Here is a 16,429-nt window from a genome sequence, read left to right on the forward strand (position 1 = left end):
GATTCTCAGTCCACTCTATTAATACAGATAGATAAATAGCATTATGTGTTTGAGGAAATCCTGTAACATAAAAAAGATTAAACAAAGGCCAAAGGGAGAATTCCCTGGTGATGCGGTGGCTAAGACTGTACCCTCCCAAAGCAGGAGGTCTGGGTTTGATCCCTGCTCAGGGAACTAGATCTCACATGCTACAACTAAGACCTGGCACAGCCAAATAAATATTAAAAAACAAACGAAAAACAGAAAAACAAAAGCCAAAGGAACTTGGAAGAGAAACTACACAGTAATACAAAATTCCAAAAGCCACCACTAATATCATCAGAGGGATATGAGAAGCCATTTCACAAGATAGAACTGTTGTTGTTGTAAGGACATTGTTGTTCAGTCACTCAGTCGTGTCCGAATCTTTGTGACCCTATGGACTGTAGCACACCAGGCTTCCCCATCCTTCACTAACTCCCAGTTTGCTCAAATTCATGTTCATTCAGTTGGTTATGACATCCAACCATCTGGTCCTCTGTCACTTCCTTCTCCTCCTGCCTTTAATCTTTCCCAACATTAGGGTCTTTTCTAATGAGTCGGCTCCTCACATCAGGTAGCCGAAGTACTGGAGCTTCAGCTTCAGCATCAGTCCTTCCAGTGAATATTCTGGGTTGATTTCCTTTAGGATTGACTGGTTTGATCTTCGTATTGTCCAAGGAACTCTCATGAATCTTCTTCAGTACAGTTCAAAAGCATCAATTCTTTGGCATTCAGCCTTCTTTATGATCCAACTCTCACATCATACATGACTACTGGAAAAACCACACCTTTGATTATACAGACCTTTGTTGGCAAAGTTATGTCTCTGCTTTTAAATACACTGTCTAGGTTTGTCATAGCTGTCCAAGGATAGACAAACAGGATAACATTAAAAGTGGCAGTGGGCGGGGGAGGCGGGGGGTGTGGGCGGCAAGGACTTTGGAGCCAGGACAACTGCTCTTCTCCTAACTGAACAGGTGACATTTGGCAAATGACCTAACCCCTCCACACCCCTCACTTTGATCTGCTGGAAAAAAACAAAGATGAGGGTATCATCTTAGAAAATGAAACCATCAACATATAGGCTTTGGCAGAGCTCGGCACACAGCAAATTTTGCAGAAACGTGTTCTCTTATTTCACAAGCTGTTAGGCAAAGTTTTATCAACTGTAGTACCTAAGATAATGTTCATGAGATGGTTAGCACAGGAGAAAAATTTTAAAGGTCAGTGAAAAGATATTTGCAATAGAGTAATCACCTGAGAACCAAAGAGACTGAACACTGCAAAGTCAACCTGCTCGAACAACCCGCTTGAACAAGCAAACAGTGGCACGAGAACCAACTGGAGCCCCAAGACTGACGCACTGGAGAGGTTTCTTTTAAAAATAGCAACTGGCTCTGGTAAAGATCATGCACCACATGTGAACACATTTGGCTCTTGCTCTTCACCCACCCCTTTGTTTTCCACAAAAAGAAGAGACTCAAAGAAGACGCCTTCTGAATGTGTATCACCATTTATTGTAGTTTGCGTTAGGAATTGAACAGAGGACATTGTCTGTGGAGTGGCAGGGGGAGAAAAAGGAAAAGGAAAAGAAAGTATGTTTTGTAGAATTCATTTTTTCAAAACACTTTATGGTTTCAAAATTCTCTTTTACCCCAAAGGAAATTCAAGAATTCAAGTATGGTAAATGGGGAGCAATAATACAAAAAGTCTTTTATGTTTATGTGCGTGTGTGTGTCTGTGTGTGTGTTTTACAAGCAGACATACTTCCACATTTCTCGCACCCTTTTTTGCTTTGGTAAGGCCAAGCCCCACAGGACACATCCATACAAACAACCCTGCCTTGAACTCAGAGACTCAAGGGTTGAGGAATTTATTTACCCTCATAGAATAACTGTAGAGATTTAGAAATGTCACAGAGCATTAAAAGAAAAACCCAACGCCCCAACACCCAAACCATAAGACATGAAATCCTGATACACTTAAATGCTTCCTCTGCTGCAGCTGTTCCTCAGATTCCTGATAGTGGGCTTACTACAAGGACCAGAGCAATAAGATACTCTTCATTTTGTTTAGAATAATTAGAAAAAAAAAATTAAGGGACATTTCAAAAGAAAAAAAAATAAAAACTAAAATTCAAATTCTGAAAATATCTTGCCTCTTTTATTAATCATGTCATCTAACACCAATTAAAAAAACAAATACGTGAATATGATATAAAAATACGATCCCGGGATTAACACTTGTTGCAGGCACAGTTATCTCACAGAATATATGTTTGGAGGGCCAAGGAAAGGAGTTTATTTTTGTTTTTGCTTCACTTAAAAAAAAAAATCCACAGCAGTGCAAGTAGGATCAGGAAGAGGGTAGGAGAGGGGAGATTCTTTAGCAGCAAAATGTCCAAGGTTCTCTAATCACAATCAAAATCAACGGATACTGGATTTAGTGGGGGGGAAAAAAAAGATGAAAGGGATGCTGCCCAGACCCATTCGTCATCAATCACTAAAAGACTTCTGCTGCAAAAGCCCCGAATTGTGACATATGAAGGACGTGCTCTACTACACAAGCAATCATCAAGTGTGTCCTTCAAGCTTCTGACCACGTTTGTCACTTAAATATATGTACAGGAATTGGGCTCCTCCTCTTGTTCACGTCCTTTCAGGTCTCCACTGTTTGGTCGCTCTGGGTGGGCTCATGGTGTATTTTGCCTCCAATGTTCGAACAGCATGTGCACCATCGCTCTGGTTTGCCTCGCTGGCCCTGGCTGTTTCCAGCAGAAGGTGGGCAGGCAGGTGGTTTAGTGATCACTGTTCTGTTTCTCTCTCATCCAGGCGTGAATCTGTTCTTTCAGTTCTGGCACTGAGAAAAGAAAAGGAAAGAATTAATGCCCTGGATGGGCTTTTCTTGAGAGATGATGCCTGCAGTTCAGGATAAAGAAAGGGCATTTATACCCTCATGGAACTGAAGACTGACGAAGAGGACATGAACAGTAAAGACTGGAATTCTATAGTGAAAAAGAGAAAAGAATGTTTTGTGTCTTTTCCATTACAAGGTGTCAGAAACCATGGAGTGTTTGGATTTGCTAAATTTCCCCCTTTTGGTTACTCTCTGATACAGGATTTTTGGCCCCACTGCTCGGGACAGGTGTAGGCATTGTGGTTCAAGCTCTGCCCTCTTCTACCTGGTTCCAGCATGCTCTCTGTCAGCGTCTGTCGGTTGAAGGGGTCCGTGGGGGAGTTCAGCAAGTGCCGCAGGATGATGGAGCGGTCCATGATGGTGCCAGAGGGCAGTCGCACGGGGTCAGTCATCAGGGTGTCCATCAGAGGGTCTACAGAGACAAAGCAAAGCGAATTCTAATCAAACAATAGCACCTAAAACTGAAAAAGAATACAAAACAAAGTCCCTCCTATAAAGTATACAAAACAAAGTCCCTCCTATCAGTGAAAAATAGAGCAGCAACCAAATGGCCCAGACCAGGTCCCCAAGTTTAGAAGGAAATCAGCATTAGATAAAAGCACATACTTGGCCTTTTGCAGAGGGGAAAGTACCCTTTTGTCAGCTACTGGGAGGAAAGATTAGAGAAAAAAAGACAGTAAGACAGACACAGCAGCAAGCAGCGAAGGTGGCAGGCTAGAATTAACCCTTCCTCCTTGTATTCCTCACAATTATTCGAACATACGAATCCCTGCCTGCAAAGGCAAGGCTGACCTTAGAATTTCCAGGGCTGTTACCTGGTTTGAAATAAGGCTAAGGATTTTTTCCCCTTGTCATTTATAATATGAACTAAAATTAGGCAACGGTAATTTCAATTTCAGACCAAAAGTCTCAAAAAGCAAGGAGAGCACAGAACATCTTCTAATGTTACAGGTTTCACGTTAAATCAAAGAATTTGGTATAAGAAAGTGGCTCTACTCACCTCTGAACTCGTCTGGGGCATCACTGTAGTCAATTTCTGCACGTGCGTTCTTAGCCACAATCTCCTCTACTTTCTCGGCCAGAAGCTTGAACTTCTCTATCGCTATGGTGGATTTAATTCCCGCCTTCCGCATTTTTGAAATAACTTCTTCAAACAACTCTTTGCTGTAGGATCTCTGCAAACGAGGAAAGACAACGTGAGACGTAAATATAAATGGAAAAAAGAAACCTGCAGAAAATATCCAAAGTAGGCTCTGTTTTCTAAAAAAGCCCTAAAATTATAAGCATATATAAATATACTTTGACATGGCTATAAATACATAAAGCCTGGGGTAATCCAAACCAAACTGTACAAGGTCATTACTTCTGGAAGGGGCTTTAGGACTGAGGCAAATCAGAGGAACTAATTACTTTTACAGCAAACATGCATTTCTCTTAAAATTTTAATATTAAAAAGAAAAGGAAATCTAGTCTAGTTCAGTCGCCGTAAGGCACTCAGATGGTAAAGAATCCGCCTGCAATGTGGGAGACCTCGGCTTGATCCCTGGGCTGGGAAGATCCCCTGGAGGAAGGCATGGCAACCCACTCCAGTGTTCTTGCCTGAAGAATCCCCATGGACAGAGGAGCCTGGCAGGCTACAGTTCATGGGTCGCAAAGAGCTGGACATGACTGAAGGACTATGCACAGCACACAGAGACCCAATACCCTGCAAGGGGAGGTAGACAGTTCAGTTCTTTTCCCTAAAGTAAACATGGTGAAAACAACCCAAACAGAGATCATAATCAACAGGAGCTTTCTCCCATTCTTTGATGGCTCTTTAAGATCTTTTAGTTTAATGCTATTAAATGTCAGAGGCTCTGCGGAAGGGAGCAGACAGGGATTATGCCTGTGAGAGTGGGAGGGATGACCTGCAGGGCAAGCCCCACCACAGATCCAGGTGACCCTGGGCTTCAAACCTGGCTTCACCATCTACCCACTGTGTGGTTTTAGGCAAGGCTCTAATTCTCCTTAGCCGCAGTCTCTTTGGGTGTAAAATGCTGGTAGTAACATCTACCCTACAGGTACCTAATTTATATCAATCACTGCCATTTCAAAAGAGCAAAGTATATCATTATTTGGCTTTTAGGCAAAAACACTGGCCACGTGCGACTTTAGTGATACAAAGATAGGCGGGGAATGATTAAATCAGTGACCTGTGATTTCTAAACGAGGATTCAAAAGAAAATACATCTGTGGGATGAATTCATCTTAGTACTTGCGTTTTCTCAGAATGCTGGATTCAAAGCCCTCAGTCTTCCTTCTATCCTTTTTTAAACTTCAGTTTCTAAATTAAGTGCACATGCTCACTTTCTCTCTCCATACACACCGATGTCCCTTATTCAGTCCATGTGGGAAAAGATCAAAGGACCAAGTGTTTTTCTTTTTGCCTGGGCCTAGCAATAACAGTGGGAGAAGGCAGTGGCACCCTACTCTAGTACTCTTGCCTGGAAAATCCCATGGACAGAGGAGCCTGGTAGGCTGCAGTCCATGGGGTTGCTAAGAGTCGGACACGACTGAACGACTTCACTTTCACTTTTCACTTTCATGCACTGGAGAAGGAAATGGCAATCCATTCCAGTGTTCTTGCCTGGAGAATCCCAGGGACAGGGGAGCCTGGTGAGCTGCCGTCTATGGGGTCGCATAGAGTTGGACACGACTGAAGCGACTTAGCAGTAGCAACAGCAATAATAGTTATAGTTTTCTGAAACTAAATTACTACTTTGAAGGTGAAAGTGAAGTCGCTCAGTCGTGTCTGACTCTTTGCGACCCCATGGACTGTAACCTACTAGGCTTCTCCGTCCACGGGATTCTCCAGGCAAGAATACTGGAGTGGATTGTCATTTCCTTCTCCAGGGGATCTTCCTGACCCAGGTCTCCCGCATTGGAGGCAGACGCTTTAACCTCTGAGCCACTAGCTTTAGTTCAACAGATACTTTATTTGGTATCTACTTACTACGAGCCAGGTAAGCCACCATCCCCATCCCCTACGGCTTCCTTGATAGCTCAATTAGTAAAGAATCTGCCTGCAATGCGGGAGACTGCAGTTTGATTTCTGGGTTGGGAGGATCTGCTGGAGAAGGGAACAGCTACCCACTCCAGTATTGTGGCGTGGAGAACTCCATGGACTGTACAGTCCATGGGGTCGCAAACAGTCGAACACGACTGAGTGATTTTCACGTCACAGGGAAATCAACGGCCAGAAGCTCACAGTCAGATGCTGAAAGGGCAAAAACGCACAGGGTGGCTGCTGCTGTCCACACTACTGTGATGATTCACCTTGAGTGCCTCAGTCCATCTGGTGTTCTTGAAAACATCACCCACTCTATTTCTTGAAAGAAATTTTGGATTTTCCTGGCAGTACAGTGATTAAACATTCTGTGCTCCCAATGTAGGGGATATGGGTGTAATCCCTGGTCGGGGAACTATGATCCCACATGCCACGCGGCACCCTCCCAAAAAAGATGATTGAGTTTTTAACTGACTGACTTGTGCCTGCTGTTGAGTCAACTTCTAAGCTATAGCAGTGGATAAACATTATCAGAAATCAAAGGGCACTTAAGATAAGGGGATATGGCATTCAGTGTCAAAGAGCAGCAGCATCAATTAATCAAACAAATATAGATTACTGAGCTGCTGCTTCAAGTTCAGCGTGGATGAGATGGAGAGGGAGCAAAGATGTTGTCCTTGACCTCAAGGATCGTACAGAATGAATACAAAATTAGATATAAAAATATCTGTAAGTCATGTATCTGATGTAGGTCTAGTATCCAGAAAGTATTAAAGAACTCACGCAGGATATATAAAGAACAAAATAGGAAGGATCCAATTTCAAAAATGGATAAAGGGGAATTTCCTGGTGGTCAAGTGTTTAGGACTCCATGCTTTCACTACCCAGGGCCTGGGTTCAATCCCTGATTGATGAACTAAGATCTCACAAGCCACTTGGTGCAGCTAAGGAGGAAAAAAAAAAAATGGATGAAGGACTTGAATATAGAGTTCTCCAAAAAAGATACACAAATGGCCAGGAAGCACTTGTCATTAGGGAAATGCAAATCAAAACTACATTGAAATAGCACTTCACTCCCACTAGGGTGTCTATTAAAAACAAAACAAAACAAAAAAACACCAGAAAATAGCAAGTGTTGGTGAGGATGTGGAGAAATTAGAACGCTCGTACACTTCTCGTGGGCTTGTGCGACTGTTAAACACAGAATTACCATATGACTCAGAAATTCTACTCCTAAGTATGTCCCAAAGAATTGAAAATAGGCATTCACACAAATACTCTGTCTGACTGCTTTGCAGCCCCATCAACTGTAGCCCACCAGGCTCCTTTGTCCATGGAATTCTCCAGGCCAGAACACCGGAGTGGGCAGACATCTCCTTCTTCGGGGGATCTTCCCGACCAAGGGATCAAACCCTGGTCTCCTACATTGTAGGCCAATTCTTCACAGTCTGAGCCACCAGGAGACATGGGTTCAATCTCTGGGCCAGCAGGATCCCTTAGCCACAGGGCAACTAAGCCCCATGTGTCGCAACCAACGAGCCTGCGCTCAACAGACCATGTGCTGCAACACGTTAAGTCCACGTGTCACTATGTTCCGCAGCAACAGAAGCCACTGAAATGAGAAGCCTGTGTACTGCAACGAGAGAGTAGCCCCTGCTCTCCACAACTAGTGAAAAGCCCGTGTGTGGCAGTGAAGACAGCTCAAAGCCAAAAATAAATAAATGTTAAAAAAAAAAAAAAAAGGAACTAGGTACTGATACATGTATAACACAGACGAACCTTGAAAACATGCTACATGAAGCCAGACACAAAAAGTTATATACATTGTATCATTCCACTTGTATGAAATATCCAGAATAGGCAAATAGACAAATATAAAAATAGGTAAAATAAAGACAGAAAGCAGTTTAGTGGTTGCTAGGGGCTGGGGTGAGATGGGATAGTGGCTACTGAATGGATACAAGACTTCCTTGCGGGAGTGATAGAATGTTCTGTAACTAGAGAGGGGAGGGTTGTCCAACACTGTGAATATAATAAATGCCACTGGATTGTACACTTCAACATGGTTCATTTTGTGTTATGTGACTTTCACCTCAATTAAAAAAAGGTGCATGGGAGAAGTGAGATTTCAGGTGGGCTCTTCACTGTCATTATTTTTTCACGAAGCATGGTGTTAACAGACAGTGCTCCAGGAGCGTCGGATTGCCATCCGTCTGTCCGGAAAGCACAGGGAGATGCAGCCCCGGACACAGCTCCCACGTCAGGCTAGGACCTCTCTTCTAGGCTCTCCAGACTCTGGGCACAGCTGCCCCCGCTTCCTCCCACCCTGGCCAGGGGCGCTCTGCTCAGACATGAGTGTAAAGCTCACGGCTCCTTGTACTGGTGTCTCCTGTCACCTGTCCTGGGCACCTGTCTTCCACCCGCTCTCATACGTGGAAGGCTCTCTGCTTCTTTTCTTGCTCGGCAGCCACTTTCTTCTTCCTTTTGTCTTCCCAGGAAAATAAGACACACCAGACGGAAGCAGAGCAAATCAACAGCACTGCCCCCAAAGCAGACAACAAAGTGCTACCACCTCCCTGGAGCCTTCCCGTCTCCCATCCTTCTGCCCCTCCCTGCCACTCAGACTCTCTTCCACAATCCAGTTGGCAGGTCATTGGCTTACAGCCAACATAAATGGAAAGTGTCCAAAAATCAAGACAAACATCATACTGTACAACGCAGCAAAAAACCCACTTAAAAAGCGTTCTTCTCTCCATGGTGTCACCAGCACTTGTGTGGTTGTGTCAAGGGTCTGGAAGAACAGGGCTACTGAGACGTTCAAGCAGACCTGAGTGCCACCACCGGCCACCACCACAATCCACAGGTGTTACCAGGGAGTGTGGATGGTTTACTGGTCAACCAGGAAGGCAGTAGGAGGCACCCCTTTGGTTTTCACTGTCTCACGGGGTATGCTGCATTCATCCACACTGCAAACTTTGTGTTAAATTAATTTCTTGTGTTGTGGCGGCCACAGTAAAACCTACCAGGAGAAGAGGGAGCAGGCTAATGACCCTTTGGAGTCCCTGACTGTAAGAGTGGCAGAGTCCCTGGGGACTTCTCACACCTGACGTCTGGCTGGGCTGTGAGGCCCCGTTCTAGTCGGCCTGCTGCCCAAGGCAGATGCCCTGAGCTCACATGGTGAGCGTTTCCATTTCCTGTCCCTCCTAAGACTACCATTTATCTTCTATTTCTCAATATACGCAGTATTATACAGTCGCAGACGGGAGAATCATTTTAGCAACTCCTCAAAATAACTGCAAACACCTAACCTGTTCCTTTACCACTACTTTTTTCCGGAAAAATTGCTTTAGACATATGTATTTTTTTTCCATTGCAGGGATGTAGGAGATGCAGGATCGATCCCTGGTTAGGGAACTAAGATCCCACATGCCATGCAGGGCAGCCAGTAAATAAATAAATAAACAACAACAAACCTTCTGGAATTCCTAGTGACAGTTACCCTGAGAGGTGAGTAATATCTGGAAAAACAATGTGAACAAAGATGGAAAGATGGAAACGAACACGGAACGTTGGGGCATTTTAAGCAGAGAGCAGAGAAGTTGAGGACAGGGACTCAGGGCAGACACTGGGGAGGAGCCCTGTCTCTGCCCCATGCTAACCGTGTGGCTCTCTAACCTCTGTGTGCCTCCGAGGGCACGAGGAATCCAAGGGAACCTGTATCGCAGGATTTTGTGAGAGTCACAAGTGAAAACATGAAAGGTGGTTAAACCCTGACATGTGGTTAATAACCATTAGTTACTAAGGTGCTGAAGGTGCTGCAGGACAGAGGGATGTGGAGCGAGAAGCCCTGTAGGGGATTCTGAAAAATTAAAAATCAAGGCTGGACTGGGGTTGCTGGGACTAAATTGGAAGCTGTGGAAATGAAAACCACAAAATGGATGTGATCACGAGGACCCAAGGAATAAGGGAGGGAAGGATGTAAAAACAACAAACAAGGTCTGAAACCTGGAACCACAGAATTAACAGCAGCACTGAAGCTAAAGAGACTCCCTGAGAAAACAGGGTTTCTTTTGAGCTTAAGAGATTTGTCAAGCAAGGCCCTTAACATGACGGGTTGCAAACTCAACTGGAAACGGATCTGAGAGCCAAATCCGCTCTTTACATCCAAAGCAAAATAACCCGTTCATCTCCATTTACACCAGACAAGTTTCCCTTGCCGCTGTGGCTGTTATTTGTTTACATCCTAAAAACTTTCAAAGCTACATTTTGCTAAGTGTCCCCTTCCTTGATTTCCAGTGGGGAAAATCCAGAAACAGAGGGATGTGCACAGAGTCTGCCAGAACATCCACAAGGAAGCAAACTCAAGTCGCCCACCCCCCAGGCACCGACCTGGTCGTCAGCGATGGCTTTAGCGAACCGGGCACAGTCCAGCTGCAAGTAAATATCGGTCAGTTGGTCCAACAGCTTCTTTGGTTCAAAGCCATATTTCTCGGGGTTTTCAACTTTCAGGTCACGGCACTTCGGGCCACAGAGTTGCTGAAGATTGAAGTTCAGCATCGCGGCCAATCGGGGTCCAAGTTCCTAGGGAATCACAGGATAATGGGACAAGTCAAGCTGTCAAGCCAAATAAGGAGGACCAAACACTCCCCTTTCAGCAACTTCAGGGCCAGGAATTGGCAGGATAGGCATTCAAAGAATCCCTTATCTGTGCTACATCATATAAGCTGAAGAAGGACATTCCATTCAGCCTTCTCTTTACTCTCCATTTCTAAGCCAACAATTCTAATGCTTAATAGAATGCTGCAGCCTGATGAAATATTTATAAACACCAAAAAAAGCAACCTTTTCTTTAAATTCATGTTTTCAATTATAAAAACAATCACTTTGAATTTGCTGAGAAACAAGTCACAAAAGTTTGTGTCTGCTCTTTCAGCCATCATTTTAGGTATTATCTTTTTATAAATTTCAAATGTTCCTGGCAGTTTAGACAATATGCACCATTCCCATTTATCAGATGCAAAGAGCAGAGAAATATAAAAGAGAAGATAAAATCTGTCTTGAATAGTTTTAAAATCAAGCTGGTGAAACAAAACAAATGAAACAACTAGAAGATAAGTATGAAGTAACCTGCTATAACCCCACTAGATGATACAGCACTACTGTAAGTGGGCATGCACTGCTTTAAGGAAACCTGAGAGGGGAAAATCTCACTTTGAGAGTATTAAACAGTGGCCATGAGTCTTGAAGGCTTCTCTTTAAGGAACAAGGTTTTCATTAAATTTAATGACGGGATCTATACAAATTCAACTTAAACTTGGCTTTTAAAGGACCTACTCTTGCATAAAGAAAAGTACTCTGTATTTTTTGTTTGATAAATATATATTCTTTAATCTACTATTCTCTACTGAAGTATGATGGAATGTCATCCCTTGGGTTAAGATGAATATATCCATGCTATTATTCTACAAACACTATCATTTTTGATCCACAATTTCCAAATATTTTATGTCTTGATGCTACTGCTAAGTCGCTTCAGTCGTGTCCGACTGTGTGTGACCCCATAGATGGTAGCCCACCAGGCTCCCCCGTCCCAGGGATTCTCCAGACAAGGACACTGGAGTGGGTTGCTATTTCCTTCTCCAATGCATGAAAGTGAAAAGGGAAAGTAAAGTTGCTCAGTCGTGTCCGACTCTTAGTGATCCCATGGACTGCAGCCTACCAGGCTCCTCCGTCCATGGGATTTTCCAGGCAAGAGTACTGGAGTGGGGTGCCATAACTTTTAAATTATTAAAAAAAATTTTAATTGGAGGATAATTGCTTTACAATGCTGTGTCAGTTTCTGCTGTACAACATGAATCAGCTATACATATACATACATCCTCTTCCTCTTGCGCCTCCTTCCCCCACCGTATTCTATATTTAATTATTAACAAACTGTGAGATAAAAGAGTGATTAAGAATAGAATATAACTGGTCATTTTTCTTTCTGAAGTGGGAGAGTTTTGTGTTGACCAGCCAAGAAGGTGAAAAGAGTATAGCAAAGGAAAAAGAAAGATGATGGCAGGCAGAGGCAAAGACTGGGGGCAGAGACCATGACCTCTGTGTGTGGACAGCTCCGACCAGTGAGCAGATCTTGAAAAAAATTAATTTTAATTGACATGAAAATATTAGACTTAGTTTTCAATAATTTCCTTTAAAAATGAAGAATTTGGAGCTAACAGAAGGCTTTATGATAATTTAGTCTCAAATGATATCTTTAAATATTTCTTTTTATTTATTTGTCTGTTTGGGTGTGTGGGGTCTTAGCTGTGGCACAAGGGATCTTCGATATTCGTTGAGGCATGTGAACTCTTAGTTCAGGCATGGGGGATCCAGTTCCCTGACCGGTCTCTCTGCATCAGGAGCTCGGAATCTTGGCCACCAGACCACCGGGGAAGTCCCTCGAATAATTTTTACAGTTTCCAACCCTCTGAACAATCACATGGCCCTGCCTTTGGAGCACCTGAACATAAAATACAACATGACTTAGAGCAGGGACTGGCAAATTCCGGGCTGTAAGACAAATCTGGCCTGATGCCTCAGTTGAGGCAGTCATTGGAACACAGCAACAGTAGAGTTAGTAGCTGAGACAGACTGTGTGGCCCACAACATATAAACTATTCACTGTCTGGCCTTTACAGAAAAAGTTTATAGAAACTCCATTTGCAAGGCTTTAAGGGAAGCAAGTGTCTGAAGTACCTTGTCTAAATGAGTTGCCATGTTCTTATGCTTTTAATGATGCACTGTTTGCTTCATGTTCTGCTGCTCCTGTGCTGACATCTATTTATGAAAAGACATGAAATGGAAAGCGGACAGGGGAGGGGGCCCATCTCGTGAGCTGCTCCCAGGCCAGAGTGTGGTGATAATCCTGAAGGTAAGCGTAAACAGGGAGGGGACTTTCCTGAGGTCCAGTGGCTGAGGCTGTGTTTCCATGCCAGGGGGCATGGGTTTGTTCCCTGGGGATCTAAGATCCCACATGCTGTGCTGTGCATCCAACTTTGACTTCTTGAATGTAACAAAGCTACACTGAAGAGAACCAAAGATCTTACACACTGTCAATTATTTCTACTTAATAAACGCTAATTTCCAATTGATGTCACTTTATACTTTTTTTATAAATAAAACACAGGAACCAATAAGGATAAAAATATGTCACAGCTTCAACATTAATAATCCAATGTGCTGTCTCAGCAGAAAGTGAATTAGAAGCGACCGCCTGCAGACTTCAGTGTGTCAGTAGAGTGCTGGGCGTTTCAATCAGCACAACTGGGAACAAACTCAGTGACAGAATCTAACTGATCTGTGACTGTGATGCTAAAACACCCAGAATTTCAATGACGATTATATTTAGTTCTAAGTTGATAGGCTCTGAATGTTGAATCCAACAGACAAAACAAATACGCCGAAGGTTCTACTCACGGGTCTCAGGAACGGCTTCTGGACCTGCTTGGTGAGGATATGGAACATGTCCACCGTCTCCGTCGCCAGGGCAAGATAGGAGCGTGAAACGCGCTCGTCCTGAGCGAGCTGGGACTGGCGAGCCTGCTGCTGATCCTGGGGAACAGTGAACAGATGCCAGACACATCTCAGTACTAGTCACCAGCTCACCAAGCTCCAAGTGCAAGGGAAAAACACAGTCAGCTCATTACTAGGGAAGTGTGTTACACAGCCAACAGACTTGGAGAATCATAGAACCACCTGTACGGCAAATGTTCCAGATTACTGACGTTTATTCCTTTTGCATCAGACATTCTTAGGACTTTGAAGAAGGCGACCCTGGCACATGATTTAATGTACACAAGACTCAGTTTTCTCAATGACAAAAAGAAGTTGCCATCAACCTCTATGCAGGATGAAATAAGTGATGTTGTACTTGATACACACTGGGGCCTAATAAAGGACATGCATTGTCCTTAATAACAACCTTCACTTAGTCACCATTATTTTGAAAACATGAGATCTGTTAGGTTCTGACACTGAAGTCTGTAGGTTTTGCCATGACACCAAGGGCCTGGAGATGGCTAAGCTTTTGAACCATGTCTTTCCACACCGGTTGGGCTGTCAACCTTTGCCACTGTCAGCGTGCTTGCCTCAGGCTCCATCCTCCTCCTCCTACTCTGACAAGAGGCTGGAACATGAGATAACAAGGTGGATTTGACTCATGGGTAAAGTAAGATGGAGCAGAGAAGGCTCTGCAAGAATAAAACATAGAAATATCAGGATGGGTTTATATTCTTACAGTTGCTCAGAGGCCAGTTCACTTTGTGTTGGGGGAGGGAAAATAGCTGCAACAGCTGATGGAGCCACACCTGTACACCCTGGGAAAGTGCCTGCAGGAGAACCTGCATCATTGTTGCATGACCTGCCCAGGGCCCTCTGGACAGGACCAAAAAGGTAAAGCAGGGGGATTGGAGGAGCAGCAGAGTGAGAACCACCTTAGTGTGTGTCTGGCTCTCTTGCTCATTTATCAATCACAGGCCAGGCCTCTGTTAGGGGATGGAGCACAGAATACGACCAAGAAGGCTCCCTACCTCATGGAGCTTAGATTCCAGTTAGAGAGACAAGCAATAAACAGACACTCGCCCAAACAGATGCCTAATATGTCTGATAATGATTAAGAAAAATAAAGCAGGATAGCAAGGAGGAAGAATGTGCTGGGGTCAGGGTGCTACTCTGGAAAAGGTAGTCAGGGAAGGCCTCTCTGAGGAGGTGACATTTAAGAAGGTAGCTAAAGGAAATGAGTCAGCAAAAATCCAGGGTAAAAGCACTCCAGGTGGAGGTGCAAAGGCCCTGCTGGTTGGGGGAGAAGCAAGGAGGCAGGCGTAGCCTGGGAAGAGGAGTGAAGGGACAAGGGTAGGGCCGATAGTGCATGCTCAGGGAGAACTCGGGAAGCCTGGAAGGGCTCTGAGCAGAGCGGCGATGCGAAGTTGACCGAGGGCGTCCCCGGTGGTCCAGTGGTGGAGACTCTGCACTTAAATCCAGGAGGCACAGGTCTGGTTCCTGGTCGGGGAACTAAGATTTACACACGCCGCGAGGCACGGCTAAAGGGGGAAAAAAAGAAGCCAACTGAGATTTTAACACCATCCTTCTGGAGTGGGCATCAGCAAGGGTGAGGGCTGAGAGGCCACAGGGGAGTCTTCTCCAGGTAAGAGACGGTAGTGGTCTAGAGGAAGAGGAAAGAGGTCAGGCAATGAATATATTTTGAGATAGAGCCTAGTGGCATTTGCTGAGACAGCAAGAGGAATCGAAGAAGATTCCACAGGTGCTGAGCCAGAGCACTGAGTAGAATGCAGTCCTCATTTTCTGAGACAGGGCAGAGAAGATCCAGAAGACAACTTCTGGACACAAGTGGAGATCCTATTAGGACCCCGGGCAGAGGCAAGTCAACAGCTGGTTACATAAGCCTGAATCAACTTATATAAGCCTGAATCAAGAGTGAGCCGAGCTTGGGAGGCACATTTTGGAGTCTTTAGAATACAGACAGTTAAAGCCTTGTAATAGATGAGATCGGCCTGTAGCTGTTTTCAACTAGGGGCATCAGGTACTGTGTGGGAGTATTTCTGGTTGCCTGATAACTGGAAGTAGGAGGGACACATCACTGGCATTAAATGGGCATGAGCTGGAGATGCCCTGCAGCATCCGGAACAGTCTCTCCTGACTAAGAATTACTCTTACGTCAAAACTCCAACCAGCACCCTCACCAAGGAACACACGACCTAGGGAAAGTCGTGTGTGGAAAGAGAAGAGAAGACAATTGAGGTCTGAGCACTGGGGAGGAGCAGGCAGGGAGAGGGGAGGCAGGAAGTGATTTCAAAGCCAAGTAGAACCGATTTCTGAAATAGCATTCGTCAGGGATTATTTATGCCCTTTCCCCATCCATTAGCACAGGAAAAAATCAATAGTGTGTGCTCAGTTGCCTCATAAACAAAAGCTCTTATGATAAGCACTGGCCTTGGACAAGACAATGTGCTGCAGAGCCACATCCCAACATCGACAGCGTAAGCTGGTCCAGCAATGGCATCATGAGCGACATCAAGTGGGCATCACAGGAGCGGAGAGAAAGGTGAGACTTTGCCGCTCCCCTAATGAGGAGCCCACTATGAGGGAGTATTTGGACAAGACCTCTTTCAAAGGATGGGTAAGAGTTTAATACCTAACAGCAGAAAGTACAGCATTTTGGACAGGAGTGTCTCAAGGCAAATAAAACCAGGGAAGCTGCACATCCTGAGCGCATTCTCCGGGCTGGTCCTGAACCAGTCCTTGCCATCCACCATCTCTCCTCACAGTTTTCCTTAAGGCAGGCACCACCTCTGACTCACGGGCCAGGAAACAGAGACGATGAACTCAATGAGTGGCAGTGCCAGTGGTCAAACCCAGGTGCCCTGGATTCCAAAGCTGGGGCTCTTT

At 44.6% G+C, this 16,429-nt stretch overlaps 1 protein-coding gene across 5 annotated transcripts in view; it reads right to left on the reverse strand.

The window, feature by feature from the left end:
- Nucleotides 1–1,518: 1,518 nt before the first annotated feature.
- The window catches only part of UBE4B (ubiquitination factor E4B), a 120,580-nt gene continuing 105,669 nt past the window's right edge, over nt 1,519–16,429 (reverse strand). For 3 of the 5 annotated variants that reach the window (XM_060396501.1, XM_060396499.1, XM_060396500.1), the window contains 4 exons: nt 13,442–13,576; nt 10,373–10,564; nt 3,938–4,112; nt 1,519–3,349 (listed from right to left, as the gene is read on the reverse strand). In XM_060396501.1, coding sequence (XP_060252484.1) covers nt 3,123–3,349; nt 3,938–4,112; nt 10,373–10,564; nt 13,442–13,576 — 729 coding nt within the window. In that variant the 3' untranslated portion in view covers nt 1,519–3,122. The remainder of the gene's footprint in view (nt 3,350–3,937; nt 4,113–10,372; nt 10,565–13,441; nt 13,577–16,429) is intronic. The other 2 variants (XM_027975655.2, XM_027975654.2) reach the window with 1 other exon arrangement.

Source organism: Ovis aries, chromosome 12 (genome assembly GCF_016772045.2).
Source record: "Ovis aries strain OAR_USU_Benz2616 breed Rambouillet chromosome 12, ARS-UI_Ramb_v3.0, whole genome shotgun sequence".
Taxonomy (NCBI): Eukaryota; Metazoa; Chordata; class Mammalia; order Artiodactyla; family Bovidae; genus Ovis; species Ovis aries.